The following is a 23514-nucleotide window of genomic DNA, read 5'->3' on the forward strand; positions in this document are numbered from 1 at the left end:
TAAACAATATTATTATGTACCAATATTATTATAGTGAAGAAGTGTGAAGAAATGCAGACTCACACTATAGATCAAATGGAAAAAGAAAAGCGACACTCAAAGGTCCCAATCCTATTTTTAGATCAGCACACCTCCGGTTTTCGCGGGAAATCATCCAATGACATCAACAATGCATGACTAGGTGACGTTAGGATTTGTCCCAAAGTCATGAAATCTTTACTCTTTGGAATTAACATTAATGCAGAATATGTCAACACAAAAACTACTAAACAGCACATGTATAATGTTTAGGGCTGTCAGAGTTAATCAGTGTATACAGCTAAAACAACAATGGGATGTCACATCAAGTTGACATTGAGGTTAACCCTCTGGACTCTAAGTCATATCTAAGGAAGGGGGGGAAGGAGGGGTTCTAAGTGAACATATTAATATGTTTTAAGACGGTCAAACCAAGGATTGCTTATCTATTTGATTTGGAATTTTAAGATATAAGAAAGATCCGGAAACTTTTTTTCTCTTTTTTCATGTATTTATCCCCAAATTTTAGGCACTAAACTATGTCCATACAGTATATACAGTACTTCCATTAACTTTTCAAACCGGTACCGGGGACCTTCATACGAGTCGTGTGAGGTTTGTGGGCGTCCTAGAGCAAAACGGAGTGTGTAGCCCAAACCGTTCGGACACTACAGACAGAAGTTGGTAGAAGAGGCTGTACCGACTTCAGACAAGTCTTGTGAGGCGTGTGGGCATCCGTTCGGATGCTACAGACGTTTTCGTGAGAAGACTGATTCTCAGGATGTCTCATGGTCTGAGGAACACTTTAGCACTGTGAAGTGCTAAACCGCAGATCTGGAAGGGCGATATCGGATAGTGGATTGAGACGCAGCTACTGCAAAAAACAGATATCTATATCTTAAACAGACTCATTTTGATGGGGATGTTTGTAGGCCAACGGATAAAGAAAGTGTGTTTTATCAATTCACCAGATTCTCTTACCGTTACTTTGGACAAAATCAAGACATCAATATTCTTGTAATGCTTTTTGTATAAAAAAATCTTAAATCAGAGCTCAATATTAGCAAATCCTGAGACGCAGTGCCTTAGACTGCTGCGCCACTCGGGAGCAATGATGGACTACCCCGGCCAAAACTTAACCCGGACAATGCTGAGCAAATTGTGAGCTGCCCTATGGGACTCCCAATCACGGCCAGTTGTGATACAGCCTGGAATCAAACCAGGGTCTGTAGTGACACCTCTAGCACTGAGATGTAGTGCATTAGACCGCTGCGCCACTCGGGAGCCTAATAAACGTGTGCACTTATTGGGTGCATTATGTATACATTATTCTAGTCTGCACTTATACTAAGGTCTAAAAAAATCCAGTATGTATGTTGTGTATTTTGTTAGTGCGTGCTCTACATTATCCCCTTCAGATAGTCACCATGAACTCTCCAGGAAACAGCATTCAGGAGGATTCAGCTTGTTCAACACTCCCTGACGAGGGACACGTTCTGCACATAACAGCACTTTCTCTCTCTCCATCTCTATCTCCATCTCTCTCTGTCTTTCGTTCAATTTCTCTTTCTCTCTCTGGTCATTAATGAGTAAAACAGCAATGCAAAGCAATGCAAAGCAATGTAACACACATACACATTAACGAGGAAACTCCAAATCAGCGCAGGGACCTTATACTGCAGTGTGCTGAGCTATGGGAGAATGATGCTTAGCTCTGCCTGTCACAGAGTTTAGGATTACTGTCTTATAGTCGCATTAAACATAGAGGCTCACTCCAATGCAAGACATGGGCTTAGTCCCAATAGTGTAACTTTGCTTCCTTTTACTTGAAAATGAAGGGCTTTATAGGAAACTGTGCCCTAACCTTCGGAACAAATGGCTACTGTGGCCAAATTAGTTTCTCTGGTGTGTTGTTATGCTAATGACATACAGCAGCTTATTGTTGAGCCAACATGGATCATAGGGGATCCCCAGGTTATTAAATCGATGCATGAAACCAAATTTGAAAAACCTGGACAAGCTGAAAATTGTGAATAATGGAACAAGATGGCATTTCAACAGGATCTCACGGTTTGACTTCAGTATTCAACGTTTGTCCGGGGGAGATAAACATAACATTTCAACGGTTAAGTTTAGGCATTAATTCTGAATTGTTAAGGTAAGGGTTAAGATTTGGGATAGGGTAAAAAAAAATGTAATACTGCCTAGCACTGGGACTGAACATGTGACCCTCGGAACCAGAACTCCGGGATAGGTTTACAACTGAAACAATTTGACGGTTAAGTTTAGGCATTAATTTCCAAATGGTTCAGGTAAGGGTTAAGGTTTGGTATAAGGCTAAAACAAAACAAATTAAATGAGGGCCTAGCACTGGAATTGAACACACAACACTTGGAGCTGGAGCTGGAGCTCACGCCTTACACCCATCTGCCATCCCCAGCCACTGCACCCTAGCAAGCCTACTTGATGGTAATAGCGCTCACCGTTGCCCTAGTGGCCAGTTTTTAAGGCATTTCCCAAAGTCCTGTGGACCTGGACGAACGTTGAATATCGCCTTGGATCTCAAGTGACCTGACTGGGCATATATCCTACATATTCATTCATTCCTTTTGAGGTATGTCTTTTCCCTTTTCCTTTTTTCTCACACACACAAACGAACACCTCTCCCCATCCCCTGACAACCACACACTCTCCCTTTCTCCACAACCTAAACATAATCCATCTGATTGACATTTCGTCTTGTATAATAACCGTCTCTCTCCTCCTCTGTCTTTGTGTGCTTTCCAGTTACGCGCTGGGCGGCCATTTCATTTCAACATGGCTGCCAGGACACTGACTGTGATGGGAGCCCATCTGCTTACAGGCACATCAAATCTCTCCTGTCCTCTCGGCTGAGGCCAGCCCTGGCACTGGCAGCACTGTGTGTCTACCTAACTCTACTGATGGAGTTTCAAAAGAGGGAGTTGGAACACACCTGCGTCCCTCTGTAGCCTAATCCGTAGGCAATAGCCCTTGACAAAGGGTCTAAGCCCAAAGTGCTGGATATTGTTGTTTTGATTAGGGAGGAAACAAAGGGGCTAAGATGGATGTACAGCAGAGCTAGCGTTAATTAACATACAGTAACTGAATCTCCCTAAGGTAAAACTAGTGTGTTGCTTTGTAAATATTTTATGAGATTGTTACATGAAATGCTACATTGGCAGTACATGCTGTAATAACAATAGGGATACCTAGTCAGTTGCGCAACTGAGATAATAATGGCGTCGGAGGGGATGGCTGCTGTTTTACGGGCTCCTAACCAACTGTGCTATTTTGTTAGTTTTTTTGCATTATTTGTTTTGCTTACTTTGTACATGATGTTGCTGCTACTGTCTCTTATGACTGAAAATAACTTCTGGACATCAGAACAGCGACTACTCACCTCGAACTGGACAAAGATGTTTTCTTTAACGAGTCTGACACAAAGGATATACTGCTTTCTCGGGAACGGGCCCAAATCCCTGTCATTTGCGTGAAGAAAGGTCGGAGAAAAAGGGGGCGTAGGTCGAGCTGCCTTCGGAGAATTCGTAGGCGAGTGAGTAAACCACCACTACCATCCATTCTACTGTCCAACGTGCAATCATTGGAAAACAAAATGGATGATATACGATCAAGACTATCCTACCAACGGGACATTGAAAACTGTAATATCTTATGTTTCACCGAGTCGTGGCTGAACGACAACACAGATAATATAGAGCTGGCGGGATTTTCCATGCATCGGCAGGACAGAAAAGCTATGTCTGGTAAGATGATGGGCGGGTGTGTGTGTCTATTTTTCAATAACAGCTGGTGTGCGATGTCTAATATTAAAGAAGTCTTGCGGTATTGCTCGCCTGAGGTAGAGTACCTTATGATAAGCTGTAGACCACGCTATCTACCAAGAGAGCTCTCGTTTATATTATTCGTAGCCGTCTATATACCATCACAAACCGATGTTGGCACTAAGACCGCACTCAACCAGCTGTATAAGGCCATAAGCAAACAAGAAAAATGCTCATCCAGAAACGCCGCTCCTAGTGGCCCGGGGAATTTAATGCAGGCAAACTTAAATCAGTTTTACCTAATTTCTACCTGCATGTGCAACCAGAGGGGAAAAAACTTTCGAACACCTTTACTCCACACACAGACGCATACAAAGCTCTCCTCCGCCCTCCATTTGGCAAATCTGACCATAATTCTATCCTCCTGATTCCTGCTTACAAGAAAAAACTAAAGCAGGAAGTACCAGTGACTCGTTCAATACAGAAGTGGTCAGATCCCGCGGATGCTACGCTACCTGACTGTTTTGCTAGCACAGACTGGAATATGTTCCGGGATTCATCCAATGGCATTGAGGAGTATACCACCTCAGTCATCGGCTTCATGAATAAGTGCATCAATGACGTCGTCCCCACAGTGACCGTACGTACATAGCCCAACCAGAAGCCATGGATTACAGGCAACATCCGCATCGAGCTAAAGGCTAAAGCTTCCGCTTTCAAGGAACGGAACACTAATCTGGACACATATAAGAAATCCCGCTACGCCCTCAGATGAACCATCAAACAGGTAAAGCGTCAATACAGGTTTAAAATTGAATCCTCCTACACTGGCTCTGTTGCTCGTCGGATGTCGCAGGGCTTGAAAACTATTACGGACAACAAAGGGAAACCCAGCCGCGAGCTGCCCAGTGACGCAAGCCTACCAGACGAGCTAAATGCCTTTTATGCTCGCTTCGAGGCAAGCAACACTGAAGCATGCATAAGAGCACCAGCTGTTCTGGACTCAAAGCATGCGTGGACCAACTGGCAAGTGTCTTCACTGACAATTTCAACCTCTCCCTGAATGAGTCTGTAATACCTACATGTTTCAAGAAGACCGCCATAGTCCCTGTGCCCAAGGAAGTGAAGGTAACCTGCTTAAATTACTACCGCCCGTAGCACTCACGTCTGTATCCATGAAGGGATTTGAAAGGCTGGTCATGGCTCACATCAACAGCATCCTCCCGGATACTCTAGACCCACTCCAATTTGGATACCGCCCCAACAGATTCACAGATGATGCAATCTCAATCACACTCCACACTGCCCTTTCCCACCTGGACAAAAGGAACACCTATGTGAGAATATTGTTAATTGACTACAGCTCAGCGTTCAACACCACAGTGCCCACAAAGCTCATCACTAAGCTAAGGACAACTGGGACTAAACACCTCCCTCTGCAACTGGATCTGTAAGCAACAACACGTCTGCCACGCTGATCCTCAAAACTGGGGCGCCTCAGGGTTGTGTGTTTAGTCCCCTCCTGTACTCCCTGTTCACCCACGACTGCGTGGCCAAACACGACTCCAACACCATTATTAAGTTTGCTGACGACAAAACAGTGGTGGCCTGATTACCGACAACGATGAGCCTATAGGGAGGTCAGAGACCTGGCAGTGGGGTGCCAGGACAACAACCTCTCCCTCAGTGTGAGCAAGACAAAGGAGTTGATCGTGGACTACAGGAAAAGGCGGGCCGCACAGGCCCCCATTAACATCGACGAGAGTATCAAGTTCCTTGACGTACTATCATGGTCCAAACATACCAAGACAGTCGTGAAGAGGGAACAGCAACAACACCCCCCCCCCCCCACCCAGGAGACTGAAAAGACTTGGGTCCCCAGATTTGGGATGGCAGATAGCCTAGTGGTTAGAGCGTTGGGTCAGTAACCGAAAGGAAGGATGCTAGATCAAATCCCCGAGCTAACAAGGTAAAAATCTGTCAATCTGCCCCTGAACAAGGCAGTTAACCCACTGTTTCTAGGCAGTCATTGTAAATAAGAATTTGTTCTTAACTGACTTGCCGAGTTATATAAAGGTAAAAAAAAAAAAAAAAAAATTGTTCTACAGCTGCACCATTGAGAGCATCCTGACAAGGTGCATCACCGACTGGTATGGCAACTGATCGGCATCTGAACGTAAGGCGCTACAGAGGGTAATGCGTACGGCCATGTACATCACTGGGACCAAGTTTCCTGCCATCCAGGACCTACATACTAGGCGGTGTCAGAGGGAAGCCCAAAAAATTGTCAAAGACTCCAGTCACCCAAGTCATAGACTGTTAACTCTGCTACCGCACGGCAAGCGGTACTGGAGCGCCAAGTCTAGGACCAAAAGGCTCCTAAACAGCTTCTACCCCCAAGCCATAAGACTGCTGAACAATTCATCAAATGGCCACCGGGAGTATTTACATTGAGAACCCCCCAACCCATTTGTTTTTACACTGCTGCCACTCACTGTTTATTATCTATGCATCTATCACTATATCACTATTATCTATAACTTTACCCCTACCGAAATGTACAAATTACCTCGACTAACCTGTACCCCCGCACATTGACTCGGTACCGGTACCCGCTGTATATAGCCTCATTATTGTTATTTTATTGAGTTACTTTTTATTCTTTTTTACTTTAGGTTATTTGGTAAATATTTTCTTAACTCTTTCTTGAACTTCATTGTTGGTTCAAGGCTTGTAAGTAAGCATTTCACGGTAAGAGCTACACCTGTTGTATTCGGCGCATGTGACAAATAAAGTTTGATTTGATTTGAATGCATTCAACCAAAATGTGTCTTCCACATTTAACCCAACCACTCTGAATCAGAAAGGTGCAGTGGGCTGCTTTAATCGACGCCATCGGTGCCTGGGAAGCAGTTGTTGGGGGTTAACTGCCTTGCTCAAGAGAAGAACAGCAGATTTTTCCAGGATTTCGAACCAGCAAACTTTCAGTTTCTGGCCCAATGCTCTTAAACGTTAGGATACCTGCCTACTTTAATTGATAGAATGATTTTACCCAAGGTAGATCAGGCCATGCCCTCATCCGGCAGATTACCACCCACTTCACCAATGTCACCTCCACACGACTCTATGTCCTCCCTTGGTTGGCTATAGTACAGTATCCCTCCTGACACCAGATATTATCCCAGCTAACCAAGAACATCCCCAGGACTCTATGTCCTCCCTTGGTTGGCTATAGTACAGTATCCCTCCTGACACCAGATATTATCCCAGCTAACCAAGAACATCCCCAGGACTCTATGTCCTCCCTTGGTTGGCTATAGTACAGTATCCCTCCTGACACCAGATATTATCCCAGCTAACCAAGAACATCCCCAGGACTCTATGTCCTCCCTTGGTTGGCTATAGTACAGTATCCCTCCTGACACCAGATATTATCCCAGCTAACCAAGAACATCCCCAGGACTCTATGTCCTCCCTTGGTTGGCTATAGTACAGTATCCCTCCTGACACCAGATATTATCCCAGCTAACCAAGAACATCCCCAGGACTCTATGTCCTCCCTTGGTTGGCTATAGTACAGTATCCCTCCTGACACCAGATATTATCCCAGCTAACCAAGAACATCCCCAGGACTCTATGTCCTCCCTTGGTTGGCTATAGTACAGTATCCCTCCTGACACCAGATATTATCCCAGCTAACCAAGAACATCCCCAGGACTCTATGTCCTCCCTTGGTTGGCTATAGTACAGTATCCCTCCTGACACCAGATATTATCCCAGCTAACCAAGAACATCCCCAGGACTCTATGTCCTCCCTTGGTTGGCTATAGTACAGTATCCCTCCTGACACCAGATATTATCCCAGCTAACCAAGAACATCCCCAGGACTCTATGTCCTCCCTTGGTTGGCTATAGTACAGTATCCCTCCTGACACCAGATATTATCCCAGCTAACCAAGAACATCCCCAGGACTCTATGTCCTCCCTTGGTTGGCTATAGTACAGTATCCCTCCTGACACCAGATATTATCCCAGCTAACCAAGAACATCCCCAGGACTCTATGTCCTCCCTTGGTTGGCTATAGTACAGTATCCCTCCTGACACCAGATATTATCCCAGCTAACCAAGAACATCCCCAGGACTCTATGTCCTCCCTTGGTTGGCTATAGTACAGTATCCCTCCTGACACCAGCTATTATCCCAGCTAACCAAGAACATCCCCAGGACATTATTGCACAATGTTTCATGACGGTTCTATTAAGGTTATGATCCAACATCACCATCATAAAGTTCAAAATTATCCATCCTCCTCCTCCTCCTACAAAATGTGATACCTTTCCAGCTCAATTAAACATCAAAAGATAACTCCACACTCAGACAATAGAAGCATTCGGAAGCCAAGACGTGACTCTGTCCTTTCTAAAGGTCCTATGACCTACACTATCTCCAATACCTCCTTATAAAGGCATACACAGGAAGTACCCACTAAACCCATTTGACCTCCACTATTTCCTCAATACACCTTCTATTGGTTCAGGAAATACTAGCGGCTAGGACATCGTCAGAACGTGTTTACTGTAATTATGTTTATCTAAGGCTGAGTAAACAACAAACAGGAAGGAACATCCAGCAGAGGAAAGGAGAGGTAGGTCAACACTTTGGGCTTATCACTGGTAAAGTACAAAACAGTGTGAACCTCAGCACAGCTCAAACACGAGGCCTAACAAGGCATGGAGAACACAATGAAACGTTCTTGCTAATGCCAAGTCGATAACAATGTGAGTGTGTGGGGGGTTAGGGGTATGTGTATGTGTGTGTGCTGTGTAAGTGTGCACATGCCGTGTGTGTGTGTGCTGTGTAAGTGTGCACATGCCGTGTGTGTGTGTGTGTGTGTGTGTGTGTGTGTGTGTGTGTGTGTGTGTGTGTGTGTGTACATACTTCCATGTGCGCTGGTGTGTGTGTGTGTGCGTGCGTGTGTGCGAGCAAGCATCTTGTTAATGCCAATTCGATAACAGTGTGGGGAAAGGGCATAGCTTAACAATGAAAGTCACTGATAGGCCTATTCCAGAGCAGATCTCATTACAAAGACTAGGAAGGGAGCAGTGGAGCAATGGCCTGTATGTGTCTGTGATAATCACGTGTGTTGCAGAACATGCCTATCAATCATGGTCCTCTCTTTTGGATGGTGCTTACTTATGGACATCACATGCAATTTAGTTTCTCTATAGGCAGAAGCTAGTTTATGGTCATGTTCTTCATCGTTTATGCTGTTCTCTCGTTCCCTCCCTCCCTCCTCTCTCTCCCCTCTTGATCACTCTCTCCCTTTCATCCTCTCGCTCTTTATTTTGCCATTCACTCACTACACCCCAATTACCACCAGAGTTCCAGCAAAAATGACCTTTCAGTCACACACACCCACACACACACAAACACCAACAGCACACCAACAGCACGTCACCTGTTACCTGTCACCATAAGTGAACTCTAAAGCATGACTGGACAGGCTTCTAATCAACCTCTAACTGACCTCAACACACTTCCCCTCACTGCGAAGAGAGAATGACAGTGACTCACTCATGAATTGAAAGTGAAGGGGGGCATTGGTTTGTGTATGTGTGTGTGTGAGCGTGCGCGCGTGTGTGTGCATACCTGCATACATGTGCGCATGAGTGTGTGTACATGCGTCCTCAGGGACCACCGCAGCCAATGACAGCCCTCTAATTACCCCTGGTGTGAGTACAGGACGTGAGTGTAATAGCCAATCAAAAGGCGGTGTGGGAGCCTTGATTGGTGTCAGCGGCGGGATCTTGTCTAAGAGTGAGGGAATGTATCTCTAATCTCTCTGACAGGCCTGCCATGTCCCACCATCAAGTATACTACCATAACTGGACATGAGAGTGTTCATTAGGACCTGGGAGCAGGGTGTGGGTCTGGGGAGGGGGGTGTGTGTGTGTGTGTGTGTGTGTGTGTGTGTGTGTGTGTGTGTGTGCGTGTGCGTGTGCGTGCGTGCGTGTGTGTGTGTTGTCTCTGTCAGCGTCTGCCTAGAAGACTGGACTGCAGTACAGGAAAGTACGTACGTACGCGTGTGTGTGTGTGTGTGTGCATGCATGCATGCATGCAAACCAGTCTTCTGAACAGTCTTCTGAGCAGACAGACAGCCATCTTCTCCTAGCAACCAGTTCCATGAGCAGCAGTAAGAAGAGTTCCTCCTTAAATATGTATTTTTTGTTCAATTATTTTATTATATGTGAACAGTTGAGTTTACATCTAGAAGAATTGAAAGATACTTTTCTTTTGAGGAAATATTGTGGAGAGATTTGGATATATTGATCGCCCTCATTCATCAGGCTCATCTGCTGAATCAGCAGGTAGCACAAAGAAGGAATGGGATTGGGGGACTATCAACCCAACAAGGACAAAAAGAAGAATCAGGACCTGGATAAACAAACATGAAACCAACAGAGGGAGAAAGAGGAAGGATTTCTAATGGGTTTCTGGAGGACAGTCCAGGCCTTGAAAGTGAAACAAGCAATCACACAAAGTAACAAACAAGCAAAAGAGCACTTGGTAAGAAGGTGGGAACATCCTGAAGTATCTTAAATTATGTGTAATGTGTTGTTTCATTGAAAAACACATTTAATATCTTTATTTGTATTATTCATCAAGTGCATTGTTTAAAAAGTGTATTTGTCTAGAGGTGCATTATTTAATTATTTTGAGTCTAAGAAGTTGGGGGGGGGGTACTAAACTGACATATGGAATATTTTTAAGATGGTCATACTATGGATCATTAAGTTATTTCATTTAGAATTTTAGGACCCCTTTAGGTATCTCAAATATACATATAAAACAATTCTTTGATAAAATATTGATTTTGGCCTTTACTACTAAAGCCCATAGTAACGCATTGAATAACACATTCATAAATGGCAAAAAACGACAGTCAAAAAACAAATCCTCAGAAACAACGTTTTGGAGTGTCTGTCCTAAATCTAGGAGATGTTTTTTTTTATCTGGAAAAATATATATATATAATAAAATGAAATATATGTATATATATATATATATACGGTACCAGTCAAAAGTTTGGACACACCTACTCATACAAGGGTTTTTCTTTATTTTTACTATTTTATACATTCTATAATAATAGTGAAGACCTCAAATACTATGAAATAACACATATGGAATCATGTACTAACCAAAAAAGTAAGAAACATATCAAAATATATTTTAGATTTTTAGATTCTTCAAAGTAGCAACCCTTTGCCTTGATGACAGCTGAGCACTTGTTGGCTGCATTTCTTTCATTCTGCTGTCCAACTCATCCCAAACCATCTCAATTGGGTTGAGGTCAGGTGATTGTGGAAGTCAGGACATCTGACGCAGCACTCCATCACCCTCCTTCTTGGTTAAATAGCCCTTACACAGCCTGGAGGTGTGTTTTGGGTCATTGTCCTGTTGAAAAACAAATGATAGTCCCACTAAGCGCAAACCAGATGCGATGGTGTATCACTGCAGAATGCTGTGGTAGCCATGCTGGTTAAGTGTGCCTTGAATTCTAAATAAATCTCTGACAGTGTCACCAGCAAAGCACCACCACACCTCCTCCTCCATGCTTCACGGTGGGAACCACACATGCGGAGATCATCCGTTCACCTACTCTGCGTCTCACAAAGACACAGCGGTTGGAAATAAAAATCTCTAATTTAGAATCATCAGAATAAAGGACAGATTTCCACCGGACTAATGTTCATTGCTCGTGTTTCTTGGCCCAAGCAAGTCACTTCTTCTTATTGGTGTCCTTTAGTAGTGGTTTCTTTGCAGCAATTTGACCATGAAGGCCTGATTCACGCAGTCTCCTCTGAACAGTTGATGTTGAGATGTGTGTTACTTGAATTCTGCGATGCATTTATTTGGGCTGCAATTTCTGAGGCTGGTAACTGTAATGAACTTATCCTCTGCAGCAGAGGTAACTCTGGGTCTTCCTTTCCTGTGGTGGTCCTCATGAGAGCCAGTTTCATTATAGTGCTTGATGGTTTTTCCGACTTGACTGACCTTCATGTCTAAAAGTAATAACAGACTGTCGTTTCTCTTTGCTTATTTGAGCTGTTCTTGCCATAACATGGACTTGGTCTTTTACCAAATAGGGCTATCTTCTGTATACCACCCCTACCTTGTCACAACACAACTGATTGTCTCAAATTAACTTTTAACAAGGCACACCTGTTATTGAAATGCATTCCAGGTGACTACCTGAAGTTGGTTGAGAGAATGCCAAGAGTGTGCAAAGCTGTCATCAAGGAAAAAGGTGGCTACTTTGAAGAATCTCAAATATAAAATATATTTTGATTTGTTTAACACTTTTTTGTTTACTACATGATTCCACATGTGTTATTTCATAGTTGTGATGTCTTCACTATTATTCTACAATGTAGAAAATAGTAAAAATAAAGAAAAGCCCTGGAATGAGTAGGTGTGTCCAAACTTTGACTGGTACTGTATATATATATATATTTCCTTTTACACATATATAACCCATTTTTGGGGGGCTAAGCACAAAACGACCTTCATACTCCCATTAAACCTGTATCGGTTACCTTCAGACAATAGCAAAATGTAGAACACCATCGTATTTCTGTGAATCTCCTCTTTCCATAATGGTGTTCCATTAGTTTGTAGCCAATATTTAAACGGTTCTAACGCTACCAAACCTTAACCAGACTCGCTGCATCACAGCACAACTCAACCAGACCAGGCCTATCACAGCCAGCACAACCAAACCCGGCCTATCACAGCACAGCTCTACCAGACCCGGCCCGCCTTAACTCAGCCCAACTCTACACAGCACTGACCACTAACCTAGGGTCTGACAAAACACTATCGAGGGTAATGCACCACATGATGCAGCACACACCATGTATCATTCATATCATCAGCCTACATATGCTGAGAGTTTAAAGCTTCGCCAGACACACTGCCCTCCACACCACCCTCCTCAATTCCCCCCATAACCTCCCTCCCAGGCTAGTTTTGGTTACCCTCCCTACTCCCATCCCCAGGAATGGCCTGGGACACTTGGCCCCAAGGCAGCCCTAACCCTGCAACAGGAGCCACACCAAGACCTCCTGTACTCACCCAGAATGGAGCAACCACTCTGGTCCCCTGCAGCAGCTCCACTCCTTTGGCGGGAGCTTCATCCAGTGGACTAAGCTCGGTCAACACTGCCCTCCCAGTTCTAGCCCCAAACCCTGCATCCAGTGACTTGAGGGATGTCTGTCAAATGCTCAGTCTGCTCTGCTCTCACGTGGTTGGCCAGGGATCTTAAAAAAGGCTCAGCTCACTCAACAAGTAGCTGCAGATGACCCTATGCCTGTTAGCTTTTATGGGAATGAGCTTAATCCCCCCGCTGACTATAAAATATCCTAGGGGGCTTGGGCTAATGGACCTAAATGTGAGAAGTATGATTTAAAAAATTGACACAATTGACATTTGAATACAGGACTAATGTCCTGATATTCTTGTTCTATCAGATACATGGTTAAATGGATCTGTCTCTGATAAAGTACATTGAAGTAAATTATTAGAATGTAGTTAGATGTGACAGGTTACAGAAAGGGGCAGGAGTGGCCATATAAGTAAAATCTAATTTAATAGCGTCCCAATCTTTAAATATATCTGTTCCCAAGAAATTTGAGCTGCTGGTTGTAGATGTGTCCATAAATCAGAATACACATCTATTTGTTGCTGGGATTTATCGCACCCCCCCCCCCCCGTTGCCATGGTGGATGCTAATTGTGCTATATCTGGATGTTAAACCATTTTCTGTCCTCTGAGTTTCTCATTTTAGGGGATTTGAATCTGGATTGGCTAAACCCGGCCTCAGATCAATTTAAGAGAATATGCATTGGTTTTAATCTGACTTAATTGATCTCAAAACCCACACGGCTAAATGTTAAAAACCCTGTTCACTCTTAATTGATTGATTTAATTCTTACTAAGAACCACCATCAATATTTGTCTTGTGGAGTATTTGCATATGATCTCAGTGATCATGAAACCGCAAAATACTAATCCTTGTTTAATTTTTCCGCTCAATGGTTTTTACACGACATGTTCCTCTCTGATTTAGCCACTGTCTCCTGTATTCATGACCCTGAGTTGGCTCTAGAAAATGTATCCTCCATATTTATTCCTCTGGCAGATAAACACACCCCTTTTAAATAATTCAGAGTCAAAGATAGATTGAACCCTTGGTTTATTTCGGAGTTATCGGAGCTCATTCAGATGAGAAATCAGGCCTGGGCCAAAGCAAGGAAAACTGACTCTGTAGTGGTCTGACAATCTTTCAGACAATTGAGAAACAGATGTATTATCTCGATTAAGAAAGCTAAATCAAGCTATTTTTTAAGCTCTATCTCTGACTGCTGGTGATCCTTACATTTTTTGGAAAACAGTAAACTGAAGCATACAAATTCCTCTTCTTCCCTGGCTAAGCAAGTTCTGTCTGACTGGCAGCATAACTGAGAAGAATGGGATAAGTGATGCTTTTAATCATCATTTTATCTCGGCAGGCTTTCTATTTGAGAGAAACGGTGGTGTAGTTGACCCTGGTCAGTCAATCTACTGCTCTTCCCTCTGCCAGCCTCTAGCTGACTCGACGGTTAACCTGTCAACTTCTAGTGCATCTTTGTTTTCATTTCAACAATTTACTATCTGTGATGTGCTAGATGCCTTGCTTAAGATTGATGTAAAACAATTCCACTGGGGCTGATATGCTTGATTTCTGCTGCAGCTCTCTGCCCCCCTGATTGCTGAATAATGAACCCATATTTTTTACCTGACGATTATATGTGGTACTAACCCCAAGGTTTGGAAGGCGGACCATGCACTTCCCCTTCACAAAGGTGGTGACCCTTGTGACCTAAATCATTATTGGCCTATTTCTAAACTTTCTTGCCTAGCTAAAATATTATAATCCTTGATGAACTCTCAGCTAAAATCTTACTTATCTTTGAAATGTATTCTTAATGTACAGTTGGGTTTTAGACCAGCCCATAGCATTCTCTGCTGCATCCCGATTTATACATAATGTGGTTAACTGTATGGATAAAAGGCAACACTGTGCTGCCCTCTTCATTGACCTGTCAAAGGTTTTTGATACTGTTGATCACCACTGATAATGCAGAGTCGGATGATTTAAGCATATGTACTTTGGATGGTGTCCATATTGATCGTGTTCCTGCTTCCAAATATTCGGGTAGCTGAATAGATGAAAAGCTGTCTTTTAAAAAGTATATTGAGGAGTTAGTTAAGAAGCTGTAGAAATAGGTCCTGCATCTTGCTAAATACTATAAAGCAGACTATTGAGTCGACGTTCCTACCGGCCCTAGACTATAGCGACCTCATCTATATAAACACAGCTGCCACTTCATTAAAGCCATTCGTTTATCATAGTGCACTGTGCTTTATTACGGGCGACAAATCTTAGTACTCATCACTGCATCCTCTACCAGAAAGTTGGTTGGCCCTCTTTGATGTCACGTAGGTTGATACATTGCTATGTTTTCATTTATAAAAACCCTTTTACAAAACTTCTCACTGTACCTAACAATACTACATTTTACCACACCAGTCTCAGGGATGGCTAACTCTGGAAATTCCTTTGGTCTCTCCTGACTCAGGTAAATCAGCTTTTAGTTTTCTTGCAACTTATTTGTGGTACAATCTTCAAAACGATGTTAAATGTGATGTTCTGGTGCCTCTCTTGTTTTTTATGACAGTGTTTTTCTTTCTGCTTGCATTTTGTATTGATATTGATGTGTGTATTTTCTGATTTACATCATTCAGGGCTCATCTGTAAAAGAGACCTTGGTCTCAGTATGACTCCCTGATCAAATAACGGTTAAATAATATATATATATAGGAGATTGAGACTGATATAATTGAGATAAGGAAATGTTGGAAAAGTAGAGACGGAAACATTTTAGCTGTAAATGACAGCATTGGACATACATTTGACAAGATATGATGGAGCAGCCATTCGGATGAGGGAAGGCTGGCCTAGGGGGAGAGACATACTTCAGTGAAGGAAAATAGATGTTGTAATAGAGAACTATACAACGCCTTTCAAAAAGATGTCTGCCAAAAGACCATATTGAAAAAGGAGTTTCGTCCTCAATATTCCAATGACATAGTCCCAAAAACTGGAGATAGTTTGAAAAACAAATCAGCCAGTTCTCCCAGTGGACATCATCTCCCTGATGATGGACACATTTATTCTGACCATCTTAACGCTTCAGCGCATGTCCTGATTAGACTGGAGAGGGGAGGGTGTGAAGAGAGATAGTGTATCCCCCAAATCAACAGTTCCCATCCATACAATGACATTTCACAGCAGGGAGAGGGACAGGGAAAATCATCATCACATTAATGTACCATTACAACTGTGATTAGAGGGATGGACTACCTAATGAGAGAGCGAGAGAGAGAGAGTGTGTGTGTGTGTGTGTGTGTGTGTGTGTGTGTGTGTGTGTGTGTGTGTGTGTGTGTGTGTGTGTGTGTGTGTGTGTGTGTGTGTGTGTGTGTGTGTGTGTGTGTGTGTGTGTGTGTGTGTGTCCCAGGATTTGACTGACAGGAGTACTAAATTGTAGAGAGCCCTTGACACAACATGGGGCATGGGAGTCACACAAATACCACTCACCCGCGCCCACCTGGACGCACGCACGCACTCACACACACACGAACACACACACACACACACACACCCTTCCTCCCAATCTAAAAGGCTGTCTCTCTGAGCAGCACAGGCGGTGGTGGGTATAATAGGGGAGGCCTGGAGTTTAGTAAGAGGGATGGGCAGTAGATGAGGAGGGTGAGAACAGGCAGCAGACATCCACACTGGGACATTAATGTGTTTATTAGAGAATTCAATCTGGACTCAATAAAGACTGATGGGGACTGAGAAACACCCTCAGATATACACCATGATGGAGAAAGAGAGATGGAGAGCGAGAAGGCAGAGAGAGGGGAAAGAGAAAGGAGGATAGAGAGACATAAAGAGAGAGAGAGAGGGCAGAGAGAGAGGGGAAAGAGAGCGGAGGATAGAGAGCGAGAGCGAGATAACACAGGGAGGTGGGGTGCAAGCAAATTAAAGCGGAGTGGAATCAGATCCCAGACAAATCAGCCTCATCAAAGAAACACAGAGAGATTGGCTATGGCCAATAACCCTGATTGAACCACTGTCTGGTTAGTAGGGAGAGAGGAGGAAGGGATGAGAGGAGAGGAGAGGGGTTGTCACTCACTAGGTACTCTGTTGATGGCTCGGAGGGGTCTCAGAACTCGAACCGTTCTCACCGCTGAGAAACTCACGTTTTGCAGGTTCAGAGAGTACTCCAGCATTCTGGAACAAAACAAACACAGACACTGTTAGTACCATGTCCCAATCAGTCTACACAAACACTTGATATCATCCCACTGGACACATACATCAATTCAACGTCTATTCCACATTGGTTCACATTGAAACAACGTTGATTCAACCTGTGTGTGAACAAATCCTCTATTGCCCTCAAATTCAAACATAAACATTGAAGCCACTTCCACTGCTTTTTGTATTCTTCCCCTCTAATCAGGGACTGATTTAGACCTTGGACACCAGGTGGTGCAATTAAATATCAGAAAACCAACAGTAGACCTCGTAGGATAAGGTTTGAATAACACTGATCTATTGCCTATGCACGCTAGCTGAGCTGAGAGTGGGACCAGTCATAAGGAACACTGGAATAGCAATAAAATATATTTAATCAAAGAGTAAATGTAAAACATATTCTCACTCTGGGTAATTCATCGGCTGATGTCTCATTATTCAATCTGTGCTTGTCAATTTCCTCAGCTTGTCTGTGTGTTTATGTCTGGTTGTAACGAGTGTGTCTTGGCAAACACCCTCTCTCATGCATGAAAGCCACTTGAACTGCACGACCTGGACTGATTAAGAGCTGCATGCATAGACACCCACACGTGCATATAAGCACCCCCCCAAGGGGACCAGCGAGCATATGCCACTGTGTATCCCTCTTCAGACATCAATAGCAGAGTGAATCACTTGTCATTGAGAAGAGGATGTTATGAAGGCATGACTACTGTAAGATCACGGCTGTTCTTAACCTACAGAGAGAAAAAGATTGATGTTCTACTGCAGTGAGTGTGAGTGGGTGTGTGAGTTCCCAGAACCATTGCAGTGAAGTAGCGGAGGTTGCACAGAGGGAGGTGAGAATGAGAGAAAGAGAGAGAGAGAGAGAGAGAGAGAGAGAAAATAACTCAGGACATGTAATCAAGTTACTCCTAAACCCTGTTCAAGGGTTTATGATTGCCAGTGTACTTTCAGAGAGCACATACAAGAATACATACAAAGACACACAGAAGGTAATCATACAGTGCATTCAGAAAGTATTCAAACCCCTTGACATTTTGTTGCGTTACAACCTTTATTCTAAAATGGATTAAATATTTTTTCCCCTCAATCTACATGCAATACCCATAATGACAAATCAAAAACAGGTTTTTAGAAATGTGTGCAAATTTTTTTTAAATCAAAAACTGAAATATCACATTTATATAAGTATTCAGACCCTTTATTCAGTACTTTGTTGAAGCACTTTCGGCATCGATTACAGCCTCGAGTCTTCTTGGGTATGATGCTACAAGCTTGGCACACCTGTATTTGGGGAGTTTCTCCCATTCTTCTCTGCAGATCCTCTCAAGCTCGGTCAGGTTGGATGGGGAGCGTCGTTGCACAGCTATTTTCAGGTCTCTCCAGAGATGTTAGATCAGGTTCAGGCTCTGGCTCTGGCTGGGCCACTCAAGGACATTCAGAGACTTGTCCCGAAGCCACTCCTGCGTTGTCTCGACTGTGTGTTTAGAATCGTTGTCCTGTTGGAAGGTGCCCCAGTCTGTCATGAGTGCTCTGGAGCAGGTTTTCATCAAGGATCTCTCTGTACTTTGCTGAAGTTCATCTTTCCCTCGATCCTGATTAGTCTCCCTGTCCCTGCCGCTGAAAAACATCCCCACGGCATGATGCTGCCACCACCATGCTTCACCTTAGAGATGGTGCCAGGTTTCCTCCAGAAGTGACGCTTGACATTCAGGCCAAAGAGTTCAATATTGGCTTCATCAGACCAGAGAATCTTTTTCTCATGGTCTGAGAGTCCTTTAGGTGCCTTTTGGCAAACTCCAAGAGGGCTTTGATGTGCCTTTTACTGATGTGTGGCTTCCATCTGGCTGCAGAGATGGCTGTTCTTCTGGAACGTTCTCAAATCTCCACAGAGGAACTCTGGAGCTTTGTCAGAGTGACCATTGGGTTCTTGGTCACCTCCCTGACCAAGGCCCTTCTCCCCCGATTGCTCAGTTTGGCCGGGCGGTCAGCTCTAGGAAGATTATTGGTGGTTCCAAACTTTTAAGAATGATGGAGGCCATTGTGTTCTTGTGGACCATCAATGCTGCAGTCATTATTTGGTACCCTTCCCCAGATCTGTGCCTCGACACAATCCTGTCTCGGTGCTCTAAGTACATTTCCTTCAACCTCATGGCTTGGTTTTTGCTCTGACATGCACTGTCAAATCATGTCCAATCAATTGAATTTACCACAGGTGGACTCCAAGTTGTAGAAACATCTCAAGGATGATCAATAGAAACAGGATGCACCTGAGCTCAATTTCGAGTCTCATACACATTTGCAAACATGTCTAAAAACATATTATCGCTTTGACATTATGGGGTATCGCGTGTAGACTGATGAGAAAAAAATTATTTTGTCCATTTAAGGCTGTAACGTAACAACATTTGGAAAAAGGTAAGGGGTCTGAATACTTTCCAAATGCACTGTATCTGCAGCCTAATAAATTCCATTGTTATGGTGGGGTATAATTTATAGTCTCTCTCACTTAGTCTCTCTCTTAGTCTCTCTCTTAGTCTCTCTCTAATTCAATTTCAATTCAAGGGTTTTATTGGCATGGGAAACATATGTTATCATTGCCAAAGCAAGTGAAGTAGATAATAAACAAAAGTGAAATAAACAATAAAAATGTACAGTAAACATTACACTCACAGAAGTTCAAAAAGAATAAAGACATTTCAAATTGTTGTAATAATGTGCACATAGTTAAAGTACAAAAGGGAAAATAAATCAACATAAATATGGGTTGTATTTACAGTGGTGTTTGTTTTTCACTGGTTGCCCTTTTCTTGTGTCAACAGGTCACAAATCTTGCTGCTGTGATGGCACACTGTGGTATTTCACCCAGTAGATATGAGAGTTCATCAAAATTGGGTTTGTTTTCAAATTCTTTGAGGATCTGTGTAATCTGAGGGAAATATGATTTTCTAATATGGTCATACATTTGGCAGGAGGTTAGGAAGTGCACCTCAGTTTCCACCTCGTTTTCTGGGCAGTGTGCACATAGCCTGTCTTCTCTTGATTAGGGGACTCTTCTCCAGGTTCATCTCTCTGTAGGTGATGGCTTTGTTATGGAAGGTTTGGGAATCGCTTCCTTTTAGGTGGTTGTAGAATTTAACGGCTCTTTTCTGGATTTTGATAATTAGCGGGTATCGGCCTAATTCTGCTCTGCATGCATTATTTGGTGTGGTTGGTGAGTGGACCCCAGACCTCACAACCACAAAGGGCAATGGGTTCTATAAATGATTCAAGTATTTTTAGCCAGATCCTAATTGAATGTCGAATTTTATGTTCCTTTTGATGGCATAGAAGGCCCTTCTTGCCTTGTCTCTCAGATCGTTCACAGCTTTGTGGAAGTTACCTGTGGCGCTGATGTTTAGGCCGGGGTATGTATCGTTTTTTGTGTGCTCTAGGACAACGGTGTCTAGATGGAATTTGTATTTGTGGTCCTGGAAACTGAATATTTTTTGGAACACCATTATTTTTGTCTTACTGAGATTTACTGTCAGGGCCCAGGTCTGACAGAATCTGTGCAGAAGATCTAGGTGTTGCTGCAGGCCCTCCTTGGTTGGTGACAGAAGCACCAGATCATCAGCAAACAGTAGACATTTGACTTCAGATTCTCGTAGGGTGAGGCCGGGTGCTGCAGACTGCCCTCGCCAATTTGTTGATACTCCCCCTCTACCCCCCATTTCTCTTCCCTCTATCCCCCGCTCCTCCTCCTCACCCCTCTCTCTTTCTCTTTCTCTTTCTCTTTCTCTTTCTCTTTCTCTTTCTCTTTCTCTCTCTCTCTCTCTCTCTCTCTCTCTCTCTCTCTCTCTCTCTCTCTCTCTCTCTCTCTCTCTCTCTCTCTCTCTCTCTCTCTCTCTCTCTCTCTCTCTCTCTCTCTCTCTCTCTCTCTCTCTCTCTCTCTCTCTCTCTCTCTCTCTCTCTCTTCTCTCTCCTCTCTCTTCTCTCTGGTATTGTGAGGTGTGTGTGTAACAGCTGCTGTCCACGTGTGTCTTGAAGGCAGATGAAGGAATTTCCTCATCTCTCTGACTCCAAATCAGTCTGTCCAACAAACTCACAACACGTGTAGGTGTGTGTAGGTTTGTGTGTGTGTCTGTCTCTGTGTACTGCATCTTCGTGAGTAACCCATTCAGCGAGAGTGTGTGTGTGCGATAATGTTTGTCCATGTGTGGGTGTGTTTGCATATGCGCAGGTGTGTGTCCCTGGTATCCCTGGTACAGGTGGTAGCTCTAGCCTCTATCTTCTTCACCTGATCTGTGTATGTCTGTGTGTGTGTGTGTGTGTGTGTGTGTGTGTGTGTGTGTGTGTGTGTGTGTGTGTGTGTGTGTGTGTGTGTGTGCGTGCGTGCGTGCGTGCGTGCGTGCGTGCGTGCGTGCGTGCGTGCGTGCGTGCGTCTTGCCACGGTCTCCTGGATGATAGTTCGGTGTAACAGATGGCCATAGGGCCACAGAGACCAGAAAGACAAGGTAAATGGATAAACAGTAGGCAGACAGGCTGCAGTGACCAGCCAGCATAGTGAGAGAACTGCAGGTGTTCGGGCAATGAGTTAAGCTAAGGCTATTGTTAGGCAAGTATGGTACCGTCGTTGGGTTAGAGGCTAAAATAATCTAAGCTAAGGTTAAATTGACTAGCCTTATGAGGAAAGCTAAATGCTAAGCTAGCCGTGGGTGATCAAACAACGTGAGTCGAGGTGATAGACTGTTAACTCTGCTACCGCACGGCAATCTGTAGCGATGCACCAAGTCTGGAACCAATAGGACCCTGAACATCTTCTACCCCCAAGCCATAAGACTGCTAAATAGTTATTTAAATAGTTAACCAATAGCTACCTGGACTATCTGTATTGACCCTTTTTGCACTAACTCTTCTGACTCATCACATACGCTGCTGTTACTGTTTATTATCTATCCTGTTGCCTAGTCACTTTATCCCCACCTATATGTACATACAGTTGAAGTCGGAAGTTTACATACACCTTAGCCAAATACATTTAAACTCAGTTTTTCACAATTCCTGACATTTAATCCTAGTAAAAATTCCCTGTCTAAGGTCAGTTAGGATCACCACTTTATTTTAACAATGTGAAATGTCAGAATAATAGTAGAGAGAATGATTTATTTCGGCTTTTATTTCTTTCATCACATTCCCAGTGATTCAGAAGTTTACATACACTCAATTAGTATTTGGTAGCACTGCCTTTAAATTGTTTAACTTGGGTCAAACATTTCAGGTAGACTTCCACAAGCTTCCCACAATATGTTGGTTGAATTTTGGCCCATTCCTCCTGACAGAGCATGTGAGTCAGGTTTGTAGGCCTCCTTGCTCGAACACGCTTTTTCAGTTCTGCCCACAAACTTTCTATAGGATTGAGGTCAAGGCTTTTTGACGGCCACTCCAATACCTTGACTTTGTTGTCCTTAAGCCATTTTGCCACAACTTTGGAAGTATGCTTGGGGTCATTGTCCATTTGGAATTTCTCCAAAAAAGTTTCTCCAAAAAGTACGATCTTTGTCCCCATGTGCAGTTGCAAACCGTTAGTCTGGCTTTTTTATGGTGGTTTTGGAACAGTGGCTTCTTCCTTGCTGAGCGGCCTTTCAGGTTATGTCGATATAGGACTCGTTTTACTGTGGATATAGATACTTTAGTACCTGTTTCCTCCAGCATCTTCACAAGGTCCTTTGCTGTTGTTCTGGGATTGATTTGCACTTTTCGCACCAAAGTACGTTCATCTCTAGGAGACAGAACGCGTCTCCTTCCTGAGCGGTATGACGGCTGCGCGGTCCCATGGTGTTTAAACTTGCGTACTATTGTTTGTACAGATGAACATGGTACCTTCAGGCGTTTGGAAATTGCTCCCAAGGATGAACTAGACTTGTGGAGGTCTACAATCTTTTTTCTGAGGTCTTGGCTGATTTCTTTTGATTTTCCCATGATGTCACGCAAAGAGGCACTGAGTTTGAAGGTAGGCTTTGAAATACATCCACAGGTACACCTCCAATTGACTCAAATGATGTCAATTAGCCTATCAGAAGCTTCTAAAGCCATGACATCATTTTCTGGAATTTTCCAAGCTCGGTACTGGTACCTGTGTACTGTTTATAGCCAAGTTATTGTTACTCGTTGTGTATAATTTTTCTATTATTTCTCACTTTTTCCCTCTGCATTGTTTGGAAAGGACCATTAGGAAGCATTTCACTGTTATTCTACACCTGTTGTGTGTAAATAACATT

At 43.5% G+C, this 23514-nt stretch overlaps 1 protein-coding gene across 1 annotated transcript in view; it reads right to left on the reverse strand.

Annotated features, from left to right (window-relative positions):
* The window catches only part of cacna1g (calcium channel, voltage-dependent, T type, alpha 1G subunit), a 276474-nt gene that overhangs the window by 133318 nt on the left and 119642 nt on the right, over positions 1 to 23514 (reverse strand). Inside the window, exon 4 of the mRNA XM_038974934.1 lies at positions 17127 to 17224. Coding sequence (XP_038830862.1) covers positions 17127 to 17224 — 98 coding nt within the window. The remainder of the gene's footprint in view (positions 1 to 17126; positions 17225 to 23514) is intronic.

This window comes from Salvelinus namaycush, chromosome 35 (assembly GCF_016432855.1).
Source record: "Salvelinus namaycush isolate Seneca chromosome 35, SaNama_1.0, whole genome shotgun sequence".
Classification (NCBI taxonomy): domain Eukaryota; kingdom Metazoa; phylum Chordata; class Actinopteri; order Salmoniformes; family Salmonidae; genus Salvelinus; species Salvelinus namaycush.